General features: G+C 52.2%; 1 protein-coding gene across 5 annotated transcripts in view; it reads left to right on the top strand.

Annotated features, from left to right (window-relative positions):
- The window catches only part of Large1 (LARGE xylosyl- and glucuronyltransferase 1), a 494,157-nt gene that overhangs the window by 34,027 nt on the left and 432,700 nt on the right, over positions 1 to 27,430 (top strand). The window contains exon 1 of one of the 5 annotated variants that reach the window (XM_047549172.1): positions 5,751 to 5,891. The exons of 3 other annotated variants lie outside the window; for them this stretch is intronic. Coding sequence is in view for 1 of the 2 variants with exons in the window: in XM_047549170.1 (XP_047405126.1) it covers positions 6,156 to 6,244 (89 nt within the window). In the remaining variant the exon portion in view is untranslated. Of the gene's footprint in view, positions 1 to 5,750; positions 5,892 to 5,986; positions 6,245 to 27,430 lie in introns of those variants that run through there. One more of the 5 variants, XM_047549170.1, reaches the window with a different exon arrangement.

Raw genomic sequence — 27,430 nt, 5'->3', positions numbered from 1 at the left:
TCTGCTGTCTCTTCCAGCCTTGGGAATCTGTAGAAGTTTGGAATTTGTAGCTAATTAAGGTTTTGATCAAGACTTCCACCTGATCTTACTTGGGCCAAATATTCTGGAAAATATGACAGACATGCCGGCCCTAAAAGGCTGCAGGACTCTTTTTTTTTTTTTGCTTCAGCTTAACCTGTTCCTTGGCCACCGCAGAAATAAGAGCATGTTATCGTGGGTGGACACAATTTGAAGTGCTTGATTAACCCAGCAATTAATAAAAATGAAGAGGTGACAACTGGTGTTACCAAGCTACGGTCAAAAGCAATGTTCTTGGCCTCCCTCCAGGCAAACAGATTGGTGGCAAAGCCACCCGTGGGGAAGAACATCGGAATTCAGAGGAGGGAAGCCGGTTGGGAACCGTACTCTGGTGGAGCGGGGTGTCAGGAGGGCTGGGTCAGCTGACTGTCTCCATCACCTAATCCACAGACTGCGTTGGGTGATTCCCGAGTGCGGCACTGTGCCAGGAGTCCAGGAGGCCTGCTTGGGTCAAGATCAGCCTCCCGTGAAGAGGCGCACTCTGTCACGGAAGCAAGAGCCTCTAGTTCATCATGGTCAGTGCACCCGGAACATCTTTCAGGTTCACGGGCGACCAAAGGAAGGGGCAGTTGATTTCATGAGAAGGGAGAGAGCTACGCTGTTTCCGAGACGGCAGCTTAGCCAGACGTGCAGGGCGTTCCAGGACAGCCAGCTGGGGGGCTCAGGTGGGGCACAAAGAAAAAGCTGGGTTTCTGGGTAATTGTGAAGTGGGAGGCTGGACACACACCCGCCTAACTCCGTCTCTGCTGTTGACAGGGTGGGGTCCGGGGCAGGTCACCGACCCCCGCTGTGAGTGGCTTTCGTCATCTGTGAAATGGGGTGAAGGTCCGTATCTCAGGGGCTCGCGGGAGGATTCCTTGTCAGTTTGCGGAGGTCTCCAGCGTGGAGAAGGTTCCCGAGCAGAGGTGGAGAGGTCTCTGCCACCAGGTGGGAACGGTGTCTGCATACAGCATGCGGATTTTACCTCCGCAGACATTTACCTGTACCCCCTTTCAGCTGTGTCTCACCGCAAGGCATCAGAGTCGTGCCCTGTGAAACACAGCCACTGTTGGTGATGCTGGTGACCAGTAATGACATGTTGGTGCTTTGTCTTTTCCTGGGGAGGTGATGTGCAGAAGTGATGGTTCAATGAGCAGATGCAGAGCATTAGGTGAATTAGGGCCAAGAACGGAAGTGAGGCCCTGTCGGGCTGGGTCCGGAGTCGGGTTCTGGCCTCCCCTTCATTAACCACACGACCTGAGGCAGGGCCCCTCCCAGGTTGAGTTTCGACCTCCTCAAATTGAAGCTTCCGTATTTAGGTACTGAGACAGGACATTTTCCCTTAAGAGTTCCAAGGAAAGTTCTGAGGGGAGCAACTGCCTTTAATAGAAAGTCGTTTTGAGAGGGGACTGTAGAAATAAAATACAAACTATGCATGTGACATAAAATTTACCAATAGCACCATGAGAGGTGACGTTAATTTTAATAATGTGTTGTATGTAATGCAGTATAAGTACACTATCTCAAAAAATCAAGACTTTGCATTCTTTATTTTGTATTACTTTGAAATGTGATGTACATTTTAATTTGTAGCAAAGCTCAAGTCAGACGGGCTGCATTCCAATCACTCTGTAGCTGCCAGGGCTTTTGGCTGCCATATTGGACAGGGTGGCTCCCAGGGCAGCCAGTGCAGTGCCACCAGTGAGTTGACTCTGCAGGACAAGCGAGTTTGTTTTTCCTTCATTCTCCTCTGTCCTTTCCAGTTCTCCCTTTCTCCAACTATCTCTCTTCTCCTGTTCCTCTTCCTGTGAGGAACAGAGAGATAAATGGCCAGTGGAGCCCAATGTGAATGCTTTCTGTAACTGGATTTTAGGGGAAAAGAAGACTGGGATGAGTTTCATGGAAAGGCACAGAGGGAGAGGCGACTCACTAGGAATTCATAGAAGTCTTGAGAATAGCAGTAGCAGCTGAATTGCATTAAGTGTTTATTACATGTCATGGACTATTTTCAACTTTATATTGGACCATTTTATTCAATCCTTCCAGTAATCATCTCTCCCATTTTGAAGATGGGATCGCTGAGGCAGGAGAGGTTAAGATACTTTCCCAGAGTCACACAGTAAGGTTTGAACTCACAGAATCTGTCTTGGGAGTCCCGTTGTGCCAATCACATCAAGAAATCTTCAGGGAGAAAACATGGAGGAGACCTTGGACTTCTGTTTGGCAGGGACTAGGTAGCTAGCTTACCCCAGAGAAGCTGGGGCACAGAGGCCCAAGGGACCATCTGCACTCAGCTGAACCTTGCAGTGTTGTTAAGAGCAAACTCTATGGCAGAGGCACCGCCTGGATACTTGGTCCCTTCCCTTTAGGCCCACAGAATGAACTTTTGAAAAGAAGTTAGTTTTGTTCACATCTGGATCAGTGGCTGGCACTAGCAGAGGCTCCGCGATGTCTGTGGAAGTCAGTGAGCAGCTCTGGAGGCCTTGGAGGCGATGATCCGAGTCTGCCAGGAGCCCCTGGAGGCTGTAGTGACTTTGGGAGTGGCTTTATAGATGTAGCCCAGGGGAAGGGGCTCGCAAGGAGAGATGACCTGCCTGTTCAGATACAGAGTTCCTGCTGAGCTGAGGACGGTCATAAAGGCCAGTTGATGTGTCCCCGGCAAAACCTTTCTCTTGTCGACTTTTTAAATTGAAAAGCAGCGTAGTAGCTGGCCAAGTGCGGAAAGAGGAGCATGCAGCTTCAAGTTGCCTGGCAGATGCCACCACGCCTATGTGCCTATGTGACCACAGGGCCCAGGTCAGGGATGGGGCATCACCAGGACCCCCGGGCCCTGCCCCCACCCCTCGTCCCTCCTGGGGATTATCCACTGTCCTCACTTGTGATCCCAGGGATGGCTTCATGTGCCCACAGTGTCGAGCAAGTCCTGGTGGCTGGAGCTGCCTTGGGGACTGACATGGGGCCCAGATGTTCACTCCTCTGCTACTGATCATCTCCAGGGGCTTCTGACCTGGTTCCCGTGACCGTGGAACAGATGAGGAACTGAGGCTCCAGGACTCAAGGCTGGAGATGAGAGCCATGTGCCCCAAAGCCTGCATTCGGGACCATCCCATCTATTTTCTTCTATGACCTTTAGTCTGAAATCCCAAGATTGGGACTTTCAGGTTGAGTGACACCTAGGAGTAGCTGCTGCGTGGCTGCGGAGAGACCAGCTGTTGCATATTGGAGCCCAGGTGCAGATATGCTCCCAGGCCCCGGGGACTGTGGCCCGCCTCTCACCTGCCAGAGTGACAGGGCTGGCAGAGCCCATCCTGGATGTGGCTGCAGGAAGTCTCAGACCAGGGGACACGTGAGTTCCTCATTGTCCTGTCCTTCCGACCCCCACTTGGTAGTGACAAGGGCTCTCAGGCACTGGCCAGGGCGGCTCCCAATTAAACAAATCAAACGGCTCATTCCTATAAAGTGCCCTGTGGCCGAGTGCCAGCTAACTCACTGCCCGCTGCAGGGCGTGGCGGGGTCTGCCGCCCGGGAGCTGGGGACTTTCCGTCAGTGCACAGGGGATGGAGCAGCATGGCCGACTGAGGAGGGCAGCCCTGCCCGGCCTGGCGTTCCCCGGGGTGCTCCGAGGTGGCGTATGTGCTTCAGGCAGAGGAGTTTGCTGTCTCTCTGGCGTGGCCCTCTGCCCTCAGGGTTCCCTGACCAAGAGGGACAGGTGGCGGCTGTCATTCTGCAGTTGGCCCTGGCCTGAGAGAACCTGGCCAACAGTTCTGGAATGGAGATCCCGCCTGCCCCTCCTCCCCAGCTTCTGTGGCCTGGAGACTGCAGCTTGACCCCAGCAGCCAGGGGCAGAGAGCTCCCTCAGCCCGCCATAGTCGTGGGAGTGGGAATGGGCAGAAATATACTCCCTTGTGCTAGGATTCAGCCCTGGGGACTGACATTTAATTCAGAAAGACAAAAGAAGTCACCCTTCTGGAGGTGGCGGTGATCCTACTGAGTGGGCCGTGAGTCAACAGCTTACCCTCTGCCGGCCGCTGGGCCAATGGACAGCACAGATTGTACGGTGTGGCTCTGGAGCTGGGAGGACTGGGGTAGAGCCCACATCCTTTGCTAAGCTGTGTGACCTTGGGCGAATTCTTTGACTTCTCTGACCCTCTAAAATGGGAATTATGCTAGTTCCCACCTCTTGAAATCGTGTTAATTAGTCCATGTGAAACATGGAACCGTCCAGCAGGCTGGTGGCCCCATGAACATTCATGGACTGGGACGGACAGTTAGGTGTAGTGGGTAGGCTTTTAGTCCCTGTTTCCAGACAGGGAGACTGACGCACAGAAAGGCTGAGTTCCTGGCTCAGCATTTTACAGCAGGTAAGTGGCTGAGCTGGAATTCAAACCAGAGATGTCTGAGCCCTGACCCCTCAGGGAACGGTGGGCTTACCTGGCGTTTCCACCTGAGGATGACGTTAGTTCAGAAAGATGCCCCCGTACTCAGAATGCATTCAGGAAAACGGGGCAAACACTCTTTCATTTTATGATCCATTTAAAATGATAAGCATAGCTGGTGCCTAATGAACACGTTGTTCCATTTCGGCTGCTGCATTGATGTGGGTTAACTGTTTGGGTCGGGCCCTGAGGCCTCGGTGGGGACTCTGAGAACAGGTCACCCCGCTGCCCATCTCCTCAGCAGGGCTGAAGTCAGTGCCCCCAGGTGGGAGGATGTCACCGTGGAGCCTTCCAGAGGTTGAGACTCTGATCTTTGTGCCTGTTGCCTGACCCAGGTGTCTGGTCCGGTCCCCCAAACCCTTGATGTCTGTGCTGGCCCATCCATGGGGACCTGACTGAGGATCAGCTGAGGTTTCAAGTTTGACAAAGCTAAAATGACAAAGCGCAGCCTGTTTAAATATCCTTTCCTCTATTCAGTTCCCTAAGCAGAGGCAGAAATAGAGGACCAGAGGACAGGAATAGAGGAGGAGGGAGAGAGAACATGCCTTGGGCTGTTCTCATGAGGAGGAATGTCAGGGCTGGGAGGTGAGGGGGAGGAGGGGGAGGGGAGGAGGGAGGTGACATGGTGACTTGAACTTGACTCTTAGCTCTTTCACAGGGTGGGGCAGGGCCAGAGGTGGGAGGCAGATTCTGGTCTGCTGGAGGGAGGACAGAGAGGAGAGGGGGGTGCAGGCAGGCAGGCCGTGGGAGGCTGAAGAAGGCACGTGAATGCGAACAAAGAGCGGCTGGTGCCTGAGCCGAGTGCAGAGTGCAGGCCACCTGACGGAGCCTCGCCGATCGGCACACTGAGGCCCCCTGTTGGCCAACTGCGGCTCAGCAGCAGCATTCGGCTCCTGCTCCCGGGCTCCCAGGCTGGAGCGGGGTAGGCCAGTGGGGTAGCGCATGCCGAGCGCCTCTGCGCAGGGATTCCACGGGGGTCTGAAGGTCAGAGCCCCACCTTTGGCTGCCCTCCTGCACCCCAGCTTCCCGGCAGGGTCCCCGTGAGGGATGCCGACCTTCCGTGCTCAGCCCGGAGCCCAGTGCTCCTTTGGCCGCGGTTCAGAACAGGCTACACAAATAAACCCCACCGTGCGTCTCGTCAGTCCGGGAACAGCGTGAGCCCGGGCGTGCCTGCCTCCAGCGCCGCTCGTGCCAGGGGGGTTAAAAAAAGAACTACTCACGCCGATCCAAAGGCTTTTTGTGGGCAGGGCAGAAATAATAAAGCCAAACTCAAAGTCAGACCGTCAGGAGCGAGGCTGTGCGCTCCCTGCTCGAAGTCATCTCTTCACTCTGGGACCAGCAGCCGAGCCCCTGCCCTCCTCGCGGATGCCCCTGTTGCTGGGGGCAGCCGGGGCAGAGGTGAGTGGGCACATTTTCTGTTCAAAGGGTCCAATTTTCCTGTCAAAGGCCCTCCTGTTTGTTTTCGCAGCAAGGTCATTTCCAGACTCCAAACCCCGCCTGTCATGCAGGTGGTGCGCCTCTTCCTTCAGCCTGCATCAGGACCAGCTCCCAGCAGGGCCGGGATGGGCCCTCTAATTTCACGGGAACTCGCTGCATAGATGTGGAAACTCAGGTTCAAGGGCAGAGGACTTGCCAGTGACTGTTGCCCAGCTCTTGGCAGCGATGGCGACAGTGACGGCGGTGGTGGTGGGGAGGATAAGCCGCTGCTGTGTTCCCGGCCCAGCACTGCATTCTCTGATGGGGAGGACTAGGTTAGTAGTCGCCGGGGGTGGCATTTATTGTGCACCTACAAGGTTCTGGGCACTCTGTTCACTTCCTCTGGGAGGCATTTATTGTGCACCTACAAGGTTCTGGGCACTCTGTTCACTTCCTCTGGGAGGCATTTATTGTGCACCTACAAGGTTCTGGGCACTCTGTTCACTTCCTCTGGGAGGCATTTATTGTGCACCTACAAGGTTCTGGGCACTCTGTTCACTTCCTCTGGGAGGCATTTATTGTGCACCTACAAGGTTCTGGGCACTCTGTTCACTTCCTCTGGGAGGCATTTATTGTGCACCTACAAGGTTCTGGGCACTCTGTTCGCTTCCTCTGGGAATGACTCTACGGCACCCATACCCCTGTGCCCGCCTAATGTGGTCACTGATGGAGACAGAGGCAGGGTCCAGTCAAAGGCTGGGTTCTGCAGAGCTGTGGGGCCCCTTGAGGGTCAGACCCGCTTGCTGAGCCTGGAGTGGCTTCCCCTGTGGGTGGGCGAGCAGCCGGCTGATAGGTGATGGGATGCCTTCCCTTCTGATCCCACTTCCTCAGGCCTCTGGAACGTCCCCACCCCAGCACTTGCCTGTGCCTGTGCGTTTTTCATTTGTTGAATTAGAAATAGACCTGATTTCCAGGAGCCTGGATCGTGGAGCTAAATTAACACATTAACATTAGTAACCGTTGTTAACTTCCGTTCTTTCAGGCTCTGACCTGAATTTTTTTTTTTTCCTAAAGGTCATCAACTCACCACATTTCCTTCATTAGCAATTAGTAGCCACGAAGATTTGATGTTGTCAACGGTATGGTTCATGCAGAGGAAAAAATTCCAGTATTTCAGGAAAAAGTTGCAGAGAGAAAGAAAAGCAGAAGAGAGGGGGGAAGGAGGAGATGGTAGTGTTCAGCCTTAGAAGGAGAAACTTGCTTGCACTCCTGTTTCCTGACAGCATTGGCATACTATAGGTGCTCATTAAATGTTCATTCAAATGACTTGGTATTATAGCAGGCAAGAGCGCAGATTCTGGGTTTGGGTTTCAATCTGGATTCCACCACATACAAGCTGTATGAGTTTGGGTCATTTTCTTAACTTCCCTGGGCCTCGGTTTTCTCTCTTTAAAATGGGCTCGCACCAGGCGGTGGCTGTGGGGACCAGTGGAGTTCTGTGTGTGTATTGCTGACGAGGCTTCAGGGTGGTCCTGCGAGCTCCCACCTGTGCCCAGGTCTGCTGGTTTCCTGGGGCTCCTGTGAGAGGGTCACAAATGGGCAGGCCTTTATTGTCTTGTGGTTCTAGAGGCCAGAAGTCTGAAATCCAAGATGCTGGCCTGCCTGCTGCTCTGGGCCCTGGAGGGGAGCCTCCCTGGCCTCTTCGTCACTGGGATCCTTGGCCTGTGGAAGTGTCACCTTGACCTTTGGCTTCTCGAGTGTCCTTCCCGTGGGTGTCTCTCCCCATGGCTTCTTCCTGTGGGGACTCTCGTTATGCTGGGTTGAGGGCCACCTGATTCCAGGGTGACCTCAGCTCAGTCACATCTGCGGTGATGCCGTCCCAGGTAAGGTCACATGCTCACCTATGGGGAGGTCGGACCTCAGCGTTTCAGCCCATAACCTGGATGGAATGAGCGGATCTGCTGAAGCTTTGAGCATAGGACCTGGAGCAGAAGAGTGCCAGCTGGCAGGAGCGGTGCCTGTTGCCATGGTAACCCACCCTCCCTAGCCTGCCCTTGGCTGGGGGTCCCTGGATGGTCCTCTGAACATCTCTGAAGCTCAGTTTCCCACCCGTTAACTTTGATGGGCCAGTGGATTGCTCAGTCTTGCCGATCTGGGTTGCCTCTTGTGCAGTGGGGAGGCAGGAGGACACATCCCTAAGGGACACCTTCCCAGGGTGCAGCAAGGGCGCTGGACACACAGTGCCTCCCAGGGTTGCCGTCCCTCCTTTCCTGTCCTGCCTGGTGCTTTGTGGCTCAGTGAGGGCAGATGGCCACTGTAGTTACCTACATAGATGGGAGGGGGCTCCTCTTTCCCTTCCCAAGGGACCAGGAAGGCTCAGAGGCGTCTGCAGACACGAGCTGGCTTGGCTTTTCCAGACCTGTGGGTTACTCCGCAGTAAGAATGGAAAAATGCGAGTGTGTGTGTGTGTTTTTCCTGTTGGGAGCCAAACAGATTTGCGACCGAGAAGTCTAGATATCTATGGAAACAGTCCTAATTTTAGTCTTGCCACACTTAATGCCAACTCGGAGAGTGCTGTTCTGGGTCAGGGCTCAGGGAGTGGGGGAGGTGAGCAGGCTGAAGGGTCACGTCAAGCAGGGGTAGCCAGCCGATGGGCACATGGGGTGGGTGCCGCCGAAATCTTAAGTGGCTTTTCCGAAGGGGTCACTCTGCCTGGAGGGCAGCCTGGGTCAGGGCTGCGTTTTGAATGGAGGGAGCTCCCGTCCCTCCCCTCCACTCCCTGGCTGATCCCGCTCATTCTCCAGCCCGGCTCCCCCTCTGGAGCCCTGCGTTCTCCGCCTCTCTGATGTTCCCGTTGAAGTCCTGCGTTAGCCTATTTAGTTCCGTGCTTGACTCCTCTGCCTTGAAGTCCTGCCATTTATTTTTGAGCCTCTCAAAGTCAGCCAGGGTCACTGTCATATCTGTATGCCGAGCCTGCTGTGCAGGGGACACGCAGGACACGCGCAGTGAGTGGAATTTGACATGACTGGTGATTTCTGGTTGATTAAACCAGGGGCTGCGCAGCCACGAGAAAGGGACGTGAGAGAAGAGTCTAGAATGGAGTCTGCAGAAACCCTCTGGGTGGGCAGTGTTCACTGGGGGAGGCGACGGCCTGCGGCTCTGTTAAGGACATGCTGAGGAGGCCCCGGGCAGCGGAGCTCGGGTGTGGGTGCTGGGTGCAGTGGGATGAGGGAAGAGACCGTGGAGATCACTTCTGTCCTGTCCTTCCACCTGGCCCGCCCAGCTGGAATCCTTGCAGAGTGTCAGCCCAGGGAGAACGTGGACGGGGCCTCGTGTGTTTTGAAGTGGGATATTCAGGACTGACGCCCCTCCGTTGACGCTCGGTTGCCTGCCTTGGCATGTACTTCTGCACCCTGTGTAACCCGTCATGTCTCAAGTGTTCCTGTTCAGTCATGGTTGGAACCAGGGCTTGTGCCCAGGGCAGGGGCCGCTGGTGTGAATTATTGCAGAGAATTTCCATATGCTTCATCTTCCCTTGGGCAGGTGAAGAGCAACGTGGTTGTGGGTAAACTGGGGAGGTGACGTGCAGGAGAGTGCAGTGGGTGGCACTGAGTGACCCGGGCCCTCCTTGGACCCCTGGGAGCCAGGCAAGGCCCAGATAGATTAGATTTCTGGTAGCTGGTGCCTGTGCTCAGACTTGACCCGCCTCTCCCCACCTTGGCATGCATAGCACGGGAGCGAGCTCCTGCCAAATTCTTGGGCACTACCATGGCTTAGATGTGACATGGGCCTGTCCCCAAGTGTTCATGTTAGAAGTTTGGTCCTCACGTGGTAATGGGAGGGTGGTAGGATCTCTAAGAGGTGGCCCCAGTGGAAGGGGTCTAGGTCCATGGGGCCTTGATCCTTTGAAAGAATCGATGCTGGCCTTGTGGAGTAAGGTGAACCTCGTAAGAGTGGGTTGTTATAGAAACAGCAAGCCTGGCCCTTGAATCCCTCTGGTTTTCTGTCTTGCATGTGATCTCTCCCTCTAATGAATGCTTCTGCCATGGTGCTGTCCACCATGGAGCCAGCAGATGTTAATGCCATGCTCTTGGGTCACTAGAACTAAGCTGAATAAACTTCTTTTCTCTATGAAGTACCTAGCCTCAGGTGTTTTGTTATAGTGCCACAATAGAGACTAATAGGAACACTTTATCTCATTTAATCCCACTACCAATGTGGTGAAGCAAAGTTAAATTTTCCTTCATAAACAAAAGGGGAAATGGAGGCTGGGGGACTTGAAGTGACTTGTGGAGGCCCACCCCACTGGGAAGAAGTAGATGCACTGGTCCACTGTGGCCGCATCCTAATTTAGCTGTGCCGGGTAGCTACAGACCCACTGAAGGGAGCGTTCAGATTTGGAAATGGAAGCACATGCAGGGGTGTGGTGTCACGTGCCCACCCTGGCAAAGCTCCGCCTGGTGTATGAGAGAACCAGCACCAGCTGGCAGCTGCTCAAGCCACAGGCCAGCCGAGGGCTGGGCGGGAGCTTTCTGGGCAGTGGGACACCTCCTTTTTGGGTGGCTTAGTTTGTCCGGGGCTGGTGAAAGGCAGTTTGGTCCCTCAGCTGAGGGAGCAGCCCCCAGCTGACAGGGCGAGTCAGCAGAGCCCAGAATAGAAGCCAGAGGGCACGTGTGCCAAGGCCGCCTCTGTCCCGGTCATCTGGGTTTTAAGATTCCTGTTCGAGATGATTAAGCTTTTATACTAACACTGTTTGCAGACTGCTTCATGATCATTTATTAGTGTCGCCTGGCAACAGCTCCCAGATTAGCCACATGCATTCATCAGAGGGTGCTTAGCACTGGATCCACCCAGACCCCGGCTCCCCGCGGGGGCCTCCTCAGGCCATTCCCACCCCCTGCTCTCCCCCTCCCGCCCTCCAGGCACCAGTGCCCTTTCCTGGCACCTCCCCTGTGGGCGGCTCGGGAGGGACGCTCCTGTTCACGGCCGGGGCTGTGTACTGGTGGGAAGGTGGGCATGTTGGCGTTCCCGTTTGCACCACAGTAGGAGCACCTTGATCGAGACGAGCCTGAACTCCGCGAAGGCAAAACTTTCCTTCTTCATCTATGAGCCTCTGGTGCCTGGAAGAGTGCCTAGCGCATAGTAGGTACTCTGTGGACATTTGGTTCAACAGAGACTGTCTGCTATGTGTCCAACTCTGTGGGAGGGGCTTTCCATGAGAGTCTGGTTCTCCCCCAACCCTTCCTGCTCCTCTCCGTGTATTCGTCCCCACCATAGGGGACCGCTGAGGTGTTGACTGGTACTGTCTGGTAAGCGTCATCATAAGCACTTGCCTAGCAGGTAATTCTCATCATGACTGAATGATAACAGAGAGGTTAAGAAACTTGCCTAAGGTCACACAGACATAATAGTTCAAGCCCTTTCTATACCTCCACACCAGTGCCATCAGTAGAACGTGCGGTGTGAGGGCCTTGCTGTTTCCACTGCCCAGTACAGGAACCGCTAGCGGTCGATGGCTAAAGACTTACACCCAAGCTAGTGCCCCTGAGTGACTGTCGTTTTCCTTTCAGTTATTTTCATTAATTTAAATAGCCACATGTGGCTGGTCCTCCATTCAGCCACAGCTCTCTGCTAGTCCATGTCTGATATACTGGCAGCTCTCCTCCTTTGAGTGCCTACTACACGCTGAGCAGTCTCCAGATGCTTTCCATGGTGAATGATTTTGGTCGGGCCTCTCAACCAGGTGGATTTACAGGGGTCGGGCAGCTTCTCTACTTTGAAGGTTTTACAGCAAGAAGCTGGTGTAGCCAGATGCTCCCCAGAGAACACGCCTGCCCCAGGGCTTGAAACGACTCCTGATCTCTCTGTTTTCCGTGAGTACAGCAGTGGGCTTTGCCATGAAAAATAAGAGCCCGTTGTTCTCTATACTTGTCCCCAGAGACAGCGCTGCCCACCGCACATCCCGATAAAGGGGTCAACCCACTCGCAGGCTCGCCATCTCGCTGTCCTGTCAGGTGGCTCGGGTGGGCGGAAGAGCGTTTATCTACGGGAGATGAAGCTGCGTCAGCGTCACTTTGAAAAAAAAAAATGCCAATATTCCTTACCAGGATGTTCCGTCACACCACAAAGCAAATGAGACAAACCCACTTTGTGCAGTGGTGAGACTATGTCCAGGTCAGGGTGGGAAGGCCAAACGGAAATGATCCGCCGTCTTGCTGACCGAGCACCAACGGTTGCGAGACGTGGGTCTGGTGACGTTTCCCTTCCTGGCTGTGCCTTCCTTCCTGAGGTTGGCTCAGAGAGAGGGTCTCCTGTCACACTTTGGGTGATGGGAAGGGACGGCGTACGGAGGGCTGTCCAGCATGGATGTGAAGCAGAGGTCTCAGCTCTGTCCACAGTGGAGGTTCTTGGTGGAGGTCCGCGTGTTTCATCCTGACACTCGCTGTGTGCTGAGTGACACCTGTGTGCCACAGCTCATTCAGAAACTGTAACCCAGCCTAGGAGTGGGGCCAGGAACCTGGGCTAGGAGCAGAACGGGGCTAATGGTGTCCGGGAGAGAGCTAGAGAGCTAGTACCGAAGGATGAGGACTCGTTGGGAGTGCTGTACAAATGGTCAGACTGTGCTGCCTGGGGGCTACAGGTGAGGGATGCTTTGTGTTCTGAGGAAAGGGACAGGGAGACAGGACCACAGGCTGCTGGAGAAAGCCTTGTTCTGAGGTCTCTGGGTGACTAGTTAATCCACATTCCTCCCACTGCCGATTCAAGGCAGTCATGCAGCTTCCAAAGGGAGCCCTGTCTGTTCATCCATCCAGTTTTCCATCTGTCCAGACATTCATCCATCCACCATCCATGCATCTATCCATCTGTCCATCTGTCCATCCATTCATCCATCCACCCACCCATCCATTCATCCATCCACCCATCCATTCATCCATCCACCCATCCATGCATCCATCCACCCACCCACCCATCCATCTACCCATCCACCCATCTACCCATCCACCCATCTACCCATCTACCTATCCACCCATCCATCCACCCATCCATCCATCGACCACCCATCCATCCAGCCAGCCATCCTTCCTTCCTTCTATCTATCCATCCATCCATCCAGCCAGCCAGCCATCCTTCCTTCCTTCTATCCATCCATCCATCCATCCATCCATCCATCCATCCATCCAGCTTTGAGTCTGTCTGTCTGGTCCTGAGGAGAGCAGGGTAGACAGAGCGGGCAAGGGAAGACTTGGAGACTCAATACAAGGCTGACTGCCCCTCACCCATGTAGCTTTCCCCAGCAGAGCTGGTTTTCCCACTTCCCCTCTTGTTTTTATCACATAGGTACTTTTTAATCTGTTTTTATCACATGGGTTGTGCTTGGAGTATTTAGTTGTATTGCGCAAGTTCTTTATTGTAACCCTCCTGAGACTAGGGGACCCATGTCCTCCCTGGGCTAATTGTGGGCACTGGTGGGGACTCCAGGATTATCAATGTAAATGGGAGCCCCTGCCACTTGCAAGGACCTTAACAGACGTTGGTGATCTGAAGGGTCTTCTTGACCTTCTCTACCACCTGTCTTCCTCCTCTACCTCTCTCAGCAATGTCCTGAGCAGATTCCATCACGGGCCATCACCAGGCAATGGAAGAAAAACGGGGAGTGGCATCCCCAGAAGGCTGGATTCCCATTTGCCTGAAAACATGGGAGGCTTGGCATGACGGGATTGACAGATGTGAGATCGCACGTATTCACTTTGTCTTCAAGCAAAACTGCTCTCTAAACAAGCGTGCTACTCAGTGCATTTGGCTACCTAAACACCCAGGTTGCTTTTGGTGTCTTCAAGTTCAGGAATGATGACTTCCAATCTTTCAAAAATAAAAGTCTTCCTACCACCCTCTTATTCCTAATGAAGTTCAGGAGAGCTCAGAGGTTTTCTAGAAATGGGGATGCACTGGGCATTACCAGGTGTGCGGTCCTCCACCTCCCCTGGAGGCAGGGCACAGCGGGCAGGTGGGAGAGGGCAGGGAGGAAAGACACCAGCGTGACTGAGGGCTTTCTCGGTGACAGGTGCTTCCTCATCTTATTTTAACCGTCTCAGTGACCCAGTGAGGCTAAATTCTTAAGTGAAGAAGTGAGGCTGACAGAATGACATGCCCACGATCAAGCAGCTGTGGAGCGGCAGAGCCAGGACTTGGATCCTAAGGTTTGGGATCCTGGGTTCCCCTTGGCCTCGGTGCCACGGTGAGTTTCCTGCCTGCCTCAACGTGGAGGGAGTCACCTTCTGGAACACAGTTCCATAGTCTTGGGCACCTTAATAGACTTGTGCCTCGGTTTTCTCATCTATAAAACAGGACAGTAATAATATCTTTTAGGAGTAGTGAGGTTTAAAGGAGGCTATTCTGGGGAGGCTGGCACATGGTAAGCCCTCCCTGTGTGGGGCGTGGGGTGGGTATTTGCTATAAGAGGAACTTTAATCATCAACCTCGTTTGGATTATTTTTTACTTTTGGCAGTATTGGCCGTAGGCTGCCCCTCTTTGTTAATAGAGTTGCTATTTTAATAAAAACACAGCTGTCCCAAGAAGAGCTTGTATTTTGCAACTTGGAGCCCAGGAGCCTTGTCATGGTGGCCCCTGAAGACTCACGACAGAGCTGGGGTCTGAACCCAGACCTGTCTGGCCTCTGTCCCCTCACTGCCTCTCTGGGTCCGGGTGTCCAGCTGGCACTCAGCCTTGCGTCACGTGGTCCTGATGTCCCTGCTCTGGCAGCCACTGCATCAGGAAGACCCATGATCCAGTTGAGGAGCCCAGGTCTCAGAACGGGCAAGGGAAGACGGCGCAGGGTTCTGTGTCCTTGGAGGCCGGGGCCACCTGGGGCAGCTGCCATGACTGCTGCAAACACCCTTCCCTGGGAAGGTGCTCCCTGGTGCTCCCCAGGCAGTTCAGGGCCACCTCCCCGGAGCAGCCTTCCCTGGTGACTGGCACCCTCCATCGCAGGCTCCAGGCAGGCGGGGGGCGTCTTCCTCTGCCCCGTGGCCCGTCCTCCAGTCTCCCCCGTGGCGCCCTCTACTTGGGCTCTGTGGCTCCTCTCTCCCACCCGCTGCTGGGGACAGAGGCTGTGCCTGTGTGAGCAACACCCCTCCTCACCCACGTCTCTTCTCCTGGGTACTGAGGCGTGTCGCCCTTCCCTCCCCTTTCCAATCAGGCAGGACCGGGCATTGCACTCCGACTGACAGGCGGTGGGCAGGGGGTGCCCAACTTCAGCTACATCTAGTCCCAGAGCCAGGGGACTGGAGCAAGGTGCAGGGATGGGACTGGGAGTGGCAGGGCCTACTGGTCACTGTTGCTCACAGCAGCACCCGGAGGCCGGGGTGTGAGTCCATTCTGCAGGTGAGGCTCCTGAGGCATGATGAGGCGAGTTGCTTACCTGAGGTTCCTCAGCTGGGATCCAGGTCCAGTTCTTGCTTGTTCTGTGACAATTTGCTGCCGTTTGCTGATCCTGATTTCTTGTCTGTTGCAGTTAAAGGTAGGCTCAGGGTGTGCGGGTGGGTGTGCAGTGGGCGTGGGGGGGCGGCCAGCCGAGGGGCAGGGCTGGGTTTCCTTTGCAGAGTGAGTGATGGCAGAGATTGGCACCCTGAGCCCGGGTGGTGGCTGCTTCCAGGTTAACGGAGGGAGAAATGAGTTGGCAGTTCTCTCTGTGCAGACCTCAGAGTCCCTTTAATGTGCAGCTTGGCTGAGAATACCAAGATGGGACTGTGCTTACTGACCTTTCTCGCTCTGTGCATATGGGAATAGAAACGTGGAAGAGAAGGGGAGAGAGGAAAGGTATCCGAGACGGTGGTGCTTCCTTCCGTGTCTCAGACTCCTTGCAGCCTCACCCTGAGCTTCTGGGATGAAGGCTCTCAGAGGGAGCATCCAGAAGTACGGGTCTCGCACCCCAGGGTCCTTGCAGAGGGCATGCGAGTGTGCAGGGGTGGGCACTGGCCTGCAGAGAGGCCTCGGGCTGGCAGGGCCCCCCCTCTGGGCCCCTTGCAGGTGGATGCACCCTTCCAGCTGGTGGGGGCATCTAGGGTGGTGGACTGGCCAAGGAGGGTCAGGGCAGTGGTCTGGCGATCTGGATGTGTTGGTTTTGTCTCCATTTTGCCCTGGTGATGCCACTGAGTTCAGGCGAGTGTGTACCAGGTATTCTCCTGCACCCTTGACCCATATTCATCCTGAGAACCATCCCCTCTGAGTCCTGTAGGATTCTGCCACCTGCATCACAGGACGCTGAGTATCAGAGAGGCCGGGTGGCTTTCCTCAGCCTGCTCTTGCTGTCTGGTAGAGAGACCCGTGTTGGGTCGGGATGTCATATCTCCAGAGTTCCTGACTGTTAGGATCGCTCCTCTAGACCCTTCACTTCTCTGGGCCAGTTTCTTATTGTGAAGATGAAGATGGTGAGAGAAACAGACATTTATTTGAACCCCTATTACATGCAGGTGCTCTGTTGAGATCACCTTCATTATATTACCTAAATCTTCTTTTCAAACCCTAATGTTACATGTCATTTTGTTGATTCAAAACATTTTCTTAAAAAAAAAAGTTGTAAAAAGTCTGCATGTAACATAAAATGTACCCTTTTATTCATTTTAAGTGTACAGTTTAAAAGTGTGAAGTTACATTCACGTTGTACTTTGGGTCTTGCATATTTGGAACTCTGTACCCATTAAACATTGTCCCTTCTCCACAGTCCCTGCAACCACTATCACCTGGATATGACTAGTCAAGGTATCTCATATGAGTGACAGCTTGTGGCAAATTTCCTTCTCTGATTGGCGTATTTCCCATAGCACAGTATCTTCAAGTTTCATCCATGTTGCAGCATGTGATGGGATTTCCTTCCTTGAACAGTATTTTTCCTTGAGGATCATCTGTGATGGATTGCTTCTGCCTTTTGAATGCATTGGGTTGATTTTTTTTAATCAGTGGAGACTAAGGCCACATGGCTGGATTTAGACCCCAGTTTCTTTTGCACTGGACTCTGACTCCTTTTTACTTCTAAGTTTTCTAAGGCCTTCTAAGATGTCCTTTTTACATCTAACTGGAGGAATTGAAAAGAATTTTGATACATGTGAGAATGATGCTTTTGTAAAGGGTCCCAGGGAGGAAGTTCTAGAAATGTTGGCTGAGGAAATTTTCTTCCTGACCTGTGGCAGCCAGGATGCTGTGTTCTGAGTTTGTTCAGTGACTTGGCAGCTGGTTCTGAGCTGGATCTGTGAGGCGTAAGTGTACAGGGAGTGACTTGGAGGAAAAAGAGCAGAGACTATCTATGTTTGTTAGTTAACTTTCCATTACTGTGACAAAATACCTGAGATAATCATCTTAAAGGGAGGAAAGGTTTATTTTGGCTCACAGTTTGAGTTACCAGTCCATGGTTGACTGGCCTTTTGCTTTGTGCCTGTAGTGAGGCAGCAACATGGTGGGGCTGTGTGGTAGGGTGGAGTTGTTCAACTCATGACAGCCAGGCACAACAAGAGGCCAGAATCCCAAATATCTACTTCCAGGGCACATGCTCAGTGACTTCACTTCCTCTCACTCAGACCCACCTCTTAAATGATATACTATCTCCCAATAGCATCACAGGTTGGAGACTAAGCCAATGACAGGTTGGACCTGGGGGGCCATAGAAAATTCAAACCATAGCACCGTGCCTCTCTGTAAGCCTGAGCGGGCTTGGGCCCCCTTTTTCTGAATCCCTGCTTGGAGATCACTTTCCCCAGGGGCCTGGTAGGGACCTAGTTTGTGCCACCAGAGGCTGCAGAGTGTGAGCTGATGGTCTTTGGTTTATATTTCCTTCCTGCCCGGTATTTCCCCAAAGTGTTTTTTCTTTCTGCTGAATCTACTCCCAGTTCGTTGGTTCTGTACGCTCTTGTCTTGGTTTCCACGTTTTAGATGGCGTTGGCCAGCCCAGGAGCGCAGCAGGACTGTTGGGATGCTGGCGTGGGTCTGCCCTGCGAGCTCCCTGGAGACCCTGCTTCTGCTCAGGCCGGGGGCCCGGTCCACGGATGGCTTCTTCTGTGCACAGCGAAGTGGTTTGTGTCAAAGGGGACACCTCTGCTGTGCTGTGCCCGAGTCTCTGTCTGACCAGTTGATCATCACTTTCTATTTAAAACAAGTATTTCGTCCATCCGGTAGAGCGCTGGTGACCACGGGTGTCCTTCCCTCCAGGAACCGCCTTTCCTTAGCACTCTCCCCGGGAAACCCGCTGCAGGCCTCATCATCTGGTGGGGTTGCATCCGTCAGGGGATCCTTATTGCTCACATCTAGTATTCCAGCCTTTTGGGCTTCCCTCCCCATTTGGGTATCAAAAGCTCATAATGGATTTCTCCTGCCCTTGAGGTGCACCCGCTCCCTCTGCCTGTCAGCTTTGAATAGCAGCAGCGAGCAGGTCACAGGGTGAGCTCCCAGAGGCCCCGAGTCTGTCTGGCCCGTGAACCTCCCTCTAGGATATTCCTTTACTTTTTCTGCTTGCTCTTGGCAAAACAAAAATTATGGAGTTGGAGGGGGAAAAAAAATGACAGACAGGGTCATCTGACACGAGTTTTAAAGGAGCCTTGTCTATTTTTCAGAACCAACGCTGAGTGAGAAATTCAGTGGGATCAGGCATTGTAGAGAACTTGGGTACCAGGTCAGGTGTGAAGCGCTTTCAGAGTGGTCTTATGACATTTGCACAGGAACCTTTGCAAGGCTCGCCTGTCAGCCGTGGGAGCTGGTGATGAAGAATGTGCTGATTGTCGCAGGCCGACAGTAGGAGTGCCAGGCTGGGCTGTCCTGCAGGCTCAGGGCTCCGTTCTGGTCCTTCCCAAATAAGAGAACGACTTCCTCCCAGGGACTCCAAAGCACATCTTGTCTGCTGTTCCAGTGGGACTTTCCCTGTCTCGCTCTCTTTGCTGATGATCAGATCGGTCCCCACCCCGTGCAACAGGAAATACCTCCAGGCTTCACTTTAGCCTCTTAATTGGGACCTCACTGAAGCCCTAGAGTAGGTGACTGCTTGGACCTGCCACCCAGTTTGTTCTGCTGGGAATGACTCTGCCCCAGGCATGGAGGGGTGAGGGACTGTCTAGGGGGGACATTTCCAGAGGAGCGTGGTACCAGGTGCTGTTCTGGTGTAGCCATACCTTCCCTCTGGCTGGGTTCTGCACTTGGGACATTCTGGAATCTTTTCCGTGGAAATCTGGCATGGCATGCTCGTCCTCTGCCAGTCACCCCTCTCTTAGGGAGGAGGGCCTTCCTTATGTGCTCTTCACCCAGCTGCCAGTGCAGGGCCGGGTGCCCAGGAGCCTCAGTAAGCCCTGCTGAGGGGAAGGTGCCTCTCAGAACACTCAAGCTCAGTCTTGATACCATCGTGTGTTATTCGTGTCCTCTTAACCTTTTATACTTCAGTGTCCTCTAAAAAAGGCAGGGGAGGGGCGCAGGGAAGTGTGGGATTCAGCTCTTAGGAGGACTCGGTGGCAAACCCGTGCGGTGCGGGCATGGAATGGTTTTATTCATTATCGTATCCCGGGGTTGGCACTCAGTAAATATTCCCTGGATGACTGAATAAGGAAGGAATCCTCTCTTCTGCCCCACTTTGAGAAATGAGATAATGGTGTAACTCCGTGGTTCGTAGGGGGTGCTGCCTGCCAGAAGTGCCTTGGTGGCTGAAAGAGAGGTTCTGCAGAGAAATGGAACCAATAGCTTGTGTATCTGTATGAGAGGATTTGTCAGGGGACTGGCTTACATGGCGTGTGATTTCCCGGCTACCCAGACTGCCCCTAACCTGTTCACCACAGAAGGTTACGGAAGAAGGTCCCACGGTGGCCTTCTGCTAGCTCTCCGAGCCTGTAGCCGGCTCAGTTCAGGAAGCCAGAAGCTTCAGCCCCAGGACTGCTGAGGGTGCAGCCCTCAGAGCCAAGAGCTGCCGAAGACCACCAAGTGCAAATCCCAGAGGCCACAGGTAAAGAACCAGAGTCTGACACTCAGGGCAGCAGGAGGAGGAAACACCTGTCAAAAGGAAGAGCCAGAGAGTTTCCCCTTTCTTCCTCTTCGTGGTCCATCCTGGTTCCCCGCTGCCTGGATGGCGCCCCCCCCACTGAGGGTGAGTCGCCCCCACTCACTTCACTGACCCACATGCTGATCTTTCTCGGAAACTTCCTCCCAGAGACACCAGATGTCATGCCCTACAGTTATCTAGACGTCCCTCAATACCGTCAAGTTGATACCCCAAATTAACCTTCACAGGGCCTTTCCCAAAAGCTCACAACCAAAACCCACTCCTGAAATTCTGATTCATTGCATCTTGGATGGAGCTTGGCGCATACATTTGGAAAACAGGGTCTCAGCTGATCATTGGGTCACAGCCCTGGTGGATAGTGGGCTCTTGGGCCTCTGAATTTTTTTTGCCTGCTTCCGTATTGGACAGGGCAGTTGAGGTAGCCAGGAAATCTTTAGGTTCCTCTGAATGTTGTACTCTACTCCTCCATCCTTCAAGGTCAATGCAGAAAGACTCCTGAGCCTCCTTCCTGGAAGCACCCTCTCTTTGCCGTGTGCCCCATGGTCCTGCTTCCCAGGTTCTCTACTACCAGGATCAGCCGTAAGCCTATTTAAGTGTGTCACCAATTTATGAATGACTTTCAAAGCTAACTTCTTTGCTTTTATATGTATAAATAACACTGTCTCCCCCAAGATTCCTTCTGTTCCTGTTCAGGCCAGTAACACAGGGTGTTCTTATTAAATTGGCCTTTTTTTTTTTTTTTTTTTTCCTAATAAACCAGAGACACTTGAGGGGGGAAAAAGCAATCCATTTTTCCTTCCTAATTAGCCTTGATGATTAGCCTTTTTTTTTTTTCCATTATGTTTTATTTTTATTTCGCTGGAATATATCAAGTGGCCTCTTTTCTGTGAAGGTTGCCCTTCAAGGAAGCAAGGGAGCTTGATTAGCACACTGGGGATTTGCTTTGTGTTTTTTAAAAAGTAAGACTCAGGATGGGGCAGGCTGGTGTGAGTCGGTGGGGAAAGGTCAGCCTCCGAGCAGCAAGGTGGCTCTGCACCCAGAAGCTGAAACCCAGGCTCCGAGGACAATTTTTTTTTTTTTTTTGAGTCAGCTGCTTAAGTAACTAATTGTCACTTTTACTTTAGAATTTGTTTTATATTGAGCAAAGCTTCCTGACCATTCCCTGGTGACTCGTCTTCTGGCCCAGGGTGAGAGCTTGCTTTTTTTAAAAGCATATTAACAATCATGTTCATCAGCTTTGACTTTGTGGCATGTAAGTTACTCGAATGTGACACGCCTTTTGTTGTATTTTGCTCTCTAGGTGGATTTGGGGGTCATTTCTAGAGTGGCTTGGTAGACTTCTTAATCCCCAAGAGGCTACTGAGCCTTCTTGCTCAGCGTGTGGACAAAAGGTCCGGCGAGGCTGGTCTGGCATCTGACTGGCTGACTGCCCACGGGAGGGACTGAGCGGGGACTCGCTGAGACCAGTTTCACTTTCACACTCGCTTCCTCGTCCACCAGTGAACCGAGAGATGTTCCTGGGCTTCCCTAGAGTGTTGAGAGCCATGTGCAAAAGGAAGAGCTTGCCTTTGCCCAGCCAGCAGACAGCCAGCTGTTTCCTGTGTCCGGCAGAGTCTGGGGGTACAGACCAAGTGGCCGTCCACATAGACTTGCTCCTGGCCCGTGCTCTTTCCAACCCAGCACGTGTGGGAAAGGAACGGGTATTTTTTCATGTCCGTGCTATCCGGGGCATAGGTAGGCATACTTATTTAAGCCTTATAACCCTCTGTGAGTTCAGTGTTATCGGGGTTTTATTATACCCCCATTTCTATGAACATCACATGCATGCAGTGTTTTGCACAATAGAGCTTTGAAATTTTGCAGCCTGGTTTTGAGAATTAATTCTGCCTCTTACTGTGACGTCGACTCATGCTCATGTCCCCTTGGTTCGGTCAGGCTAAGGGTCAGACCTCCCGGGGTCACTGAGTAGGTCACACTCAGTAGGTCGATCGGGTACACAAATGTTTTTGCAAACCTGCGTGTGAGGTGCGAGGCAGAGGGTCTTTCTGGTGGAGTTGGTACTCTGTGCCTGTGTGTGGAGTTGCTCCGATTCCACCCTGAGTGACAACCACCTCGAATCCTGTCCATTCCAGGAAAGGCAGCTCACGTCGGGGAGTGTGGAGACACAGAGCTGTTCCTTCTGGCTCTGCCTTTGTGTGGTCTTAGACGAGTGCCTTAGCCTTTCCAAGTCTGTTTTCCCATTTCTGAAATGAGGCAGTGGTGCCAGTTATCTTGGGGAGGTTTTCTTTTGGCTTCTCTTCCTCCGGGACCGTTCAGATTTCCCAGGGCAGAGGCCTCCCTGGGTCCTCCCCTCGCCCTGTTCCACTTTTTCTGTGTCTCCAGATAGCACTTCTCACCTTCCAGCTCTCCTTGTGGTTTGCTTTTCATTTATGTTTATTTTTTTTAGAAACATAAAACAAATGTTACCCTCATTGGAATATAGTCTCGTGGGATGTTTATCTATTTATTTTGCACTCAGACCCCCTTGAAACTGCCTGACGCAGACGATTGTTGTGAATGGTTGACAGGTTATTGAGAAGAAGAAGAACCTAGCCTCCTCTGACTGCCATCAGCACGGGGCTGGCCTGGCTCTAGGACCGAGGCCCTGGTGGTCTCCTGTTGAAGGTCTCCTGTTTCACAGGTGGTCTCCTGTTTCACAGAACCCTGACACGTGAGGGTCAGCAGTGTTGGTGACAGAACAAGGCAACAACAAGACCACTCCATAATCAACACTGAGCAGAGGCAATAGGAATGTTGCATTCCACAAAAGTGACCAAACACTCCCCTCTCTCAGCTCCCATGGATCCCTGCTGTCTCTTTCCTGGTTGTAGTGTAGCTCTACTCTGCCCCTCTTGCCTCTTATTTAAAAATCACTGAGATACCAGGTTCTGGAATTCTTGTTTTATGACAGTGCCTAATCCAGAGCAACTCTGTACTTCCTCAGACCGAGCACAGTCCAAATGGAACATCCTTGTTCTGAGACACCTGTGATTCTCCATGACACTGTGTCTTCCATGTTGCAACGAGCCAATAAACCCAGTTTGTCTGGCTGCAGGTGTGCTTCTAGTGGCCTCTGCAGCCTGGAGCCTGCCTCATGGTGACAAAGCTTTATAACGGGCAGTGCTAGAGAAACGTGTGCTCTGTCACTGCAGCTGGGTGATCCTGCAGAGCCGAGTTATCCTCTGGGTCTGAATATCTGATCTGTAAAATGAGGGGGCTGTCCAGATGATTCACCAGGTTTCCTTACAGTCCTCACATTCGGTTGTTCCTGATTATTACTGAGCACCTACTGTGTGTTGCACACAGTGAGGACCATAAAAAGAGGCAAGCGGTGAAATATTGGAATCTCTTAGGCTGCAGCACTTACTTGCAGCTTGACCCTGGGGAAAACAGAGCCGTGATCTTCAGTTTCACTTAAATCTTAATCACAGTGCTTTAGTGAACTCAGATGATGGTAGTGATGATGACTCACCAAATAATATTAATGATTATAATAGCATAAAATTTCCAAGTGCTTACTATGTGTTATATAAATCCAACGCTCATAAATTCCCACAGTAACCCTATGAAGTAAGCAATGCTACTTCATTGAACATGTGAGGAAATGAAGACACAGACAGGGTAAGTAACTTTCCTAAGATCACACAGCTAAACAGTGGCAGAGCTAGAATTTAAGGTAGGTCTCTGCAACTCTTAATCCCAGCACTTCTGTGAATTTAAAGGATGGCCATTTATGATCTGCTTAAAAGAACTCAGTTCTAGAGTTAAGAAGTGCACTACTCCGTGGTTGAGAGACCCCGGTTGTGAAGAAGGTGAGAAGGCAAAGATTGGGGTACACATGCCCGAAGGCATGTAGATTGGGAGAAGGAGGACGCCTGGCGTGTTGGGGTGACAGGAGCAGGCAGGCCTCCAAGAGGCAGTGCGGACTGGAGAAGAGGTCTGCCTGGGAGTTGAGAGACCAGCGTCCCGTCTGGGTTTTCTACATGCGAACTCTTACCTCCTACTGCCAGGTTTTGGGTTTGTAAAAGCTGAGCTCAGTAAGCTCCCTCGTTGCCTCACGTGGTAGCGCGCCTGCGTGGAAACACCTCATAAATGGCCAGGTGCCCAGAAGCACAAGGCCTTGCTGTAATTAGAGGGAAAAAATAGGCCGTTTCAAGACATTGTACAAGGTGCCCAGTGGTGCCTCTCTGTCTTCTGCTACCCAGACTTCAGGATCCAGGGTTGCCATGGGAACCTTGACTTGTCATTCAGCAGCTGTGGTCCTGCTCAGGTGGAGTGGTTTTAAAGACTTTTTCGGTTATCTGTAGAGTCTTGGGGACAGGAGTCTCAGGGTCATGGTGGGAAGGCCTCCTGGAGGCTGGGGTGGAATTATCCTAAGGACAGGAGCCAGCAAGGCATGTCTCAAAAGGTGAGGCACCCAGGATCCAGCTGCTCCCTGGTGGCACCTCCTCTGATTCCCTCCATGGAGTTGGACTTACTTATTCCAGGATTTAAATGGGAAAATGTGTTGGATGATCCTTCCAAGTAATTCTGTATAATTTATACCTGCACTTATGGGGGAAGATTTCCTTCTATGGATGTTTCACATGGTGAGGCTGATAATAATAGTGAAAAGAATAATAATACCACAACCATCTGTCATCTGTCGGGTGTTTGACATGTGCCAAACACCACGTCCCACATTTGCGTATATTACTTGCAATAAGTTTATCATTATCACTTTGCAAATAAGAAAACTCAGGCACAGAGAGGCTAAATTACCCACCCGCAGTCAGAGACAGCGGGTCTCACAGCCTAGATTTGCACTAAGTCCTTCTACCCTGAAGGGCTGAAGTCTTGAGACCCTGTTCCAGGTTTCCTTGTGGATACTCCCAGGACATGAGAGCTGCTCTTACATGTGACGGCCATCTGCTGGCACAGGTGAAGTTCCTGCCGGGCGCCTGGGCCTAGGCCTCCTGATCCAATCGGGAGGGCTGCCGTGGTCTTTCTTCTCTGGGGTTAAGTATGGGTGGCCCGTGCTGGTTTCTCTGTTCCCTTTGTACCATCGGCTTGGAAGAACCTCAGGCTCCAGAGCCAGACGGTGGGCTGTGAGCCTGCCTCCACTCCCTACCAGCCACGTGACTCTGGACTCAGTATTTCATCTCTTCATGGCTTTCTGTTTCCTTGTGTGTGAAAGTGGGGTCACAATGATCTCTTTACCATAGGGCTCAATAAGCGCTAAAGAAATGAATGTATTTCAAACCCTTATGCTGGTGCCTGGTGGATAGGAAGTCATCAGTAAGAGCTGTCTGTGGACGAGGCAATCCATCCCTTGTTTGAAGGGCGTAGTTTCAGACTGAGTTGGGTCTAGTATCCTGGAGCTCTGTCCTCACCCCAGGACTCATCTCCTCCAGGATTCCTGGATGCCGTTGATAATAGCAAAGTCGATGGGGGAGTGGGAAGTTGTCACCAAGTCCGTCAGTCCAGCCAGGTGCCCTGGATGTTCTATGAAGGGGACCTGTGCATGTCTCCAAGGCCTGGAATTGTAGGGACTAGTTTACCTGGAAGCAGCGTCCAGTTCTGGGGTGACCCAGGAAGGCAATGACATCACCTAGTAATGAGACACCACTGCCTCTCGTCCAGAAATGGCACAGGGCATACAGGCATCCTCTGTCTGTCTGTGCACTGTCCCTGGGACAGGGAAGCAGTCTGCTGAGTGGGCCTGGGCCTGGGCCTGCCCTCGGTGACCTGGTGCAGGTGAAGCAGGTGGGTGACGTGAAGAGCTGGAAGCAGAGGGAGGAGCAAGGAATTCGCATTTATTGATGATCAGGCTCTTTAATCCTTTCCGAAGCCGGAGGATGTGGTCCTTCCGTTTAGAGGTCGGAAGAGGCCTGAGAAAAGTTACCTGCCTACCTGAAGGTGGATCAAGGACCTGGACCCCTGTGCCCTGCATTCCCCTGTGATAGATCAAAGGGATGTGTCCTGAATAATTAACTGAACACCAGTTTATTCAGAATGAAGGGTCTTTAATTGGGGGTAGGCATGCTTTTGGTGAAACCCCAGATTTTTAGGGCCCTCCTTCCTGGGATTGTGCATCTTTGCCTCATTTGACTTTAGGACTAGCCCCCGCTCCCTGCCATGTGGGGCTAGGATCTGCTGGGCCTCTTCCTGCTCTTTGAGTAATTCAGTGGTCCTGGGTGGGGTGCAGATGGGTGGGGAGAGGCAGGGAGCTGTGTGCCCACAGCCTGGTGCGCCTGCCCTTTCTTGCCCTGCTGCCTCCCTGGGCCTGTGAGCCTGCTTTTAAAACCACTTGGCCACCATGCTTATATCAGGTGCCCTTCAGTTGTAAACATATTGGTAATGAAACATGTTGGAGTAGCTGAGATAGATACAGGGTGAAATATGTCCTGATATTTTACCTATTCGATTATGTTCTGAGCCTTCAGAGTAGAGGCCCTCAATGTCGTAATAAAAGAACACTGACAGAGAACTTAAGAAAAACAGACCCGAAACGCTGTTACCTGATTTAGCTCTGATTGCTCGTGTTCCCGACTTTTCTTCATAAACTATTAATGGGCTACGAAGAGTGACTGCTTTTCCCACACTGGATTCCTAGACATGAAGCAAGATGGTGACATTGATCATTCTGGGGTCCTTAGTCTTCTGGCTGCATTGAAGCAGGTTGTCAGATTTGTAACCACTAGTTAGCATTAGTGGAGGAGGCAGGAATGACGGGTTTGATTATTGATCGGGGCTGGGGCTTATACTTAAGCTATTTGGAGGGAGGAATGAATCTGATGAAATGAGTTAAGGTGGGAAAAGATGGAGTCATGCTGGATTTTTAGGCCATTGTTTTACAAAAAGACAAAATGTGGATTGGTTGAAAACAGGAATTGAGTTTTCCTGTTTTCCAGTCTGAGAAGAAAGATGGTAGGCAGTTTCTAGAAGTCTTGATTCTGCCACATGCCATGTCCATCGCTGGAGTCCTGGGGCACATCGGTTCATGATGTATCTTCACTTCCCGGGTGAGCAGCCTGGGCTGTTCGTTCATCAGCTGTTTATCCTTCGCTTCATCTGCCTAAAGTCCTCTAGTGGACAATTGTCTTCTGAGCCATTAGAGTTTAAACTATATCCAGTATTGTTAATATGTGGCACATATCTTACAGAATTGTGATTTTTTAAAAAAATTAGTAGTATCGGGTTAAGAAGTTTCAGAACAATATTGGAGTTTGATGCCATTTGGGTAGAAATAGGAAGCTATACCTGTGTATATTCACAAAACATTTTGGAAGATGGATAGGACGCTGAGCAGTAAGCCATCTAATAAAGAAAATGGTAATTGACGGCTGTCAGCTTCAGAAAGAGAAAGTGCCAGATGTTACCCTGTCTCTTGGTGGAACGTGGATTGATCGGGATTCTAGGCCCACCTATGAAATTATATGAATTATAAAGAGCAGAGAGAGGCCCCTGTTAAAT

The sequence above is a fragment of the Sciurus carolinensis genome, chromosome 4, assembly GCF_902686445.1.
Source record: "Sciurus carolinensis chromosome 4, mSciCar1.2, whole genome shotgun sequence".
Classification (NCBI taxonomy): Eukaryota; Metazoa; Chordata; class Mammalia; order Rodentia; family Sciuridae; genus Sciurus; species Sciurus carolinensis.
The sequence above is the reverse complement of the archived record's forward strand: the minus strand, read 5'-3'. Positions and strand labels throughout refer to the sequence as shown.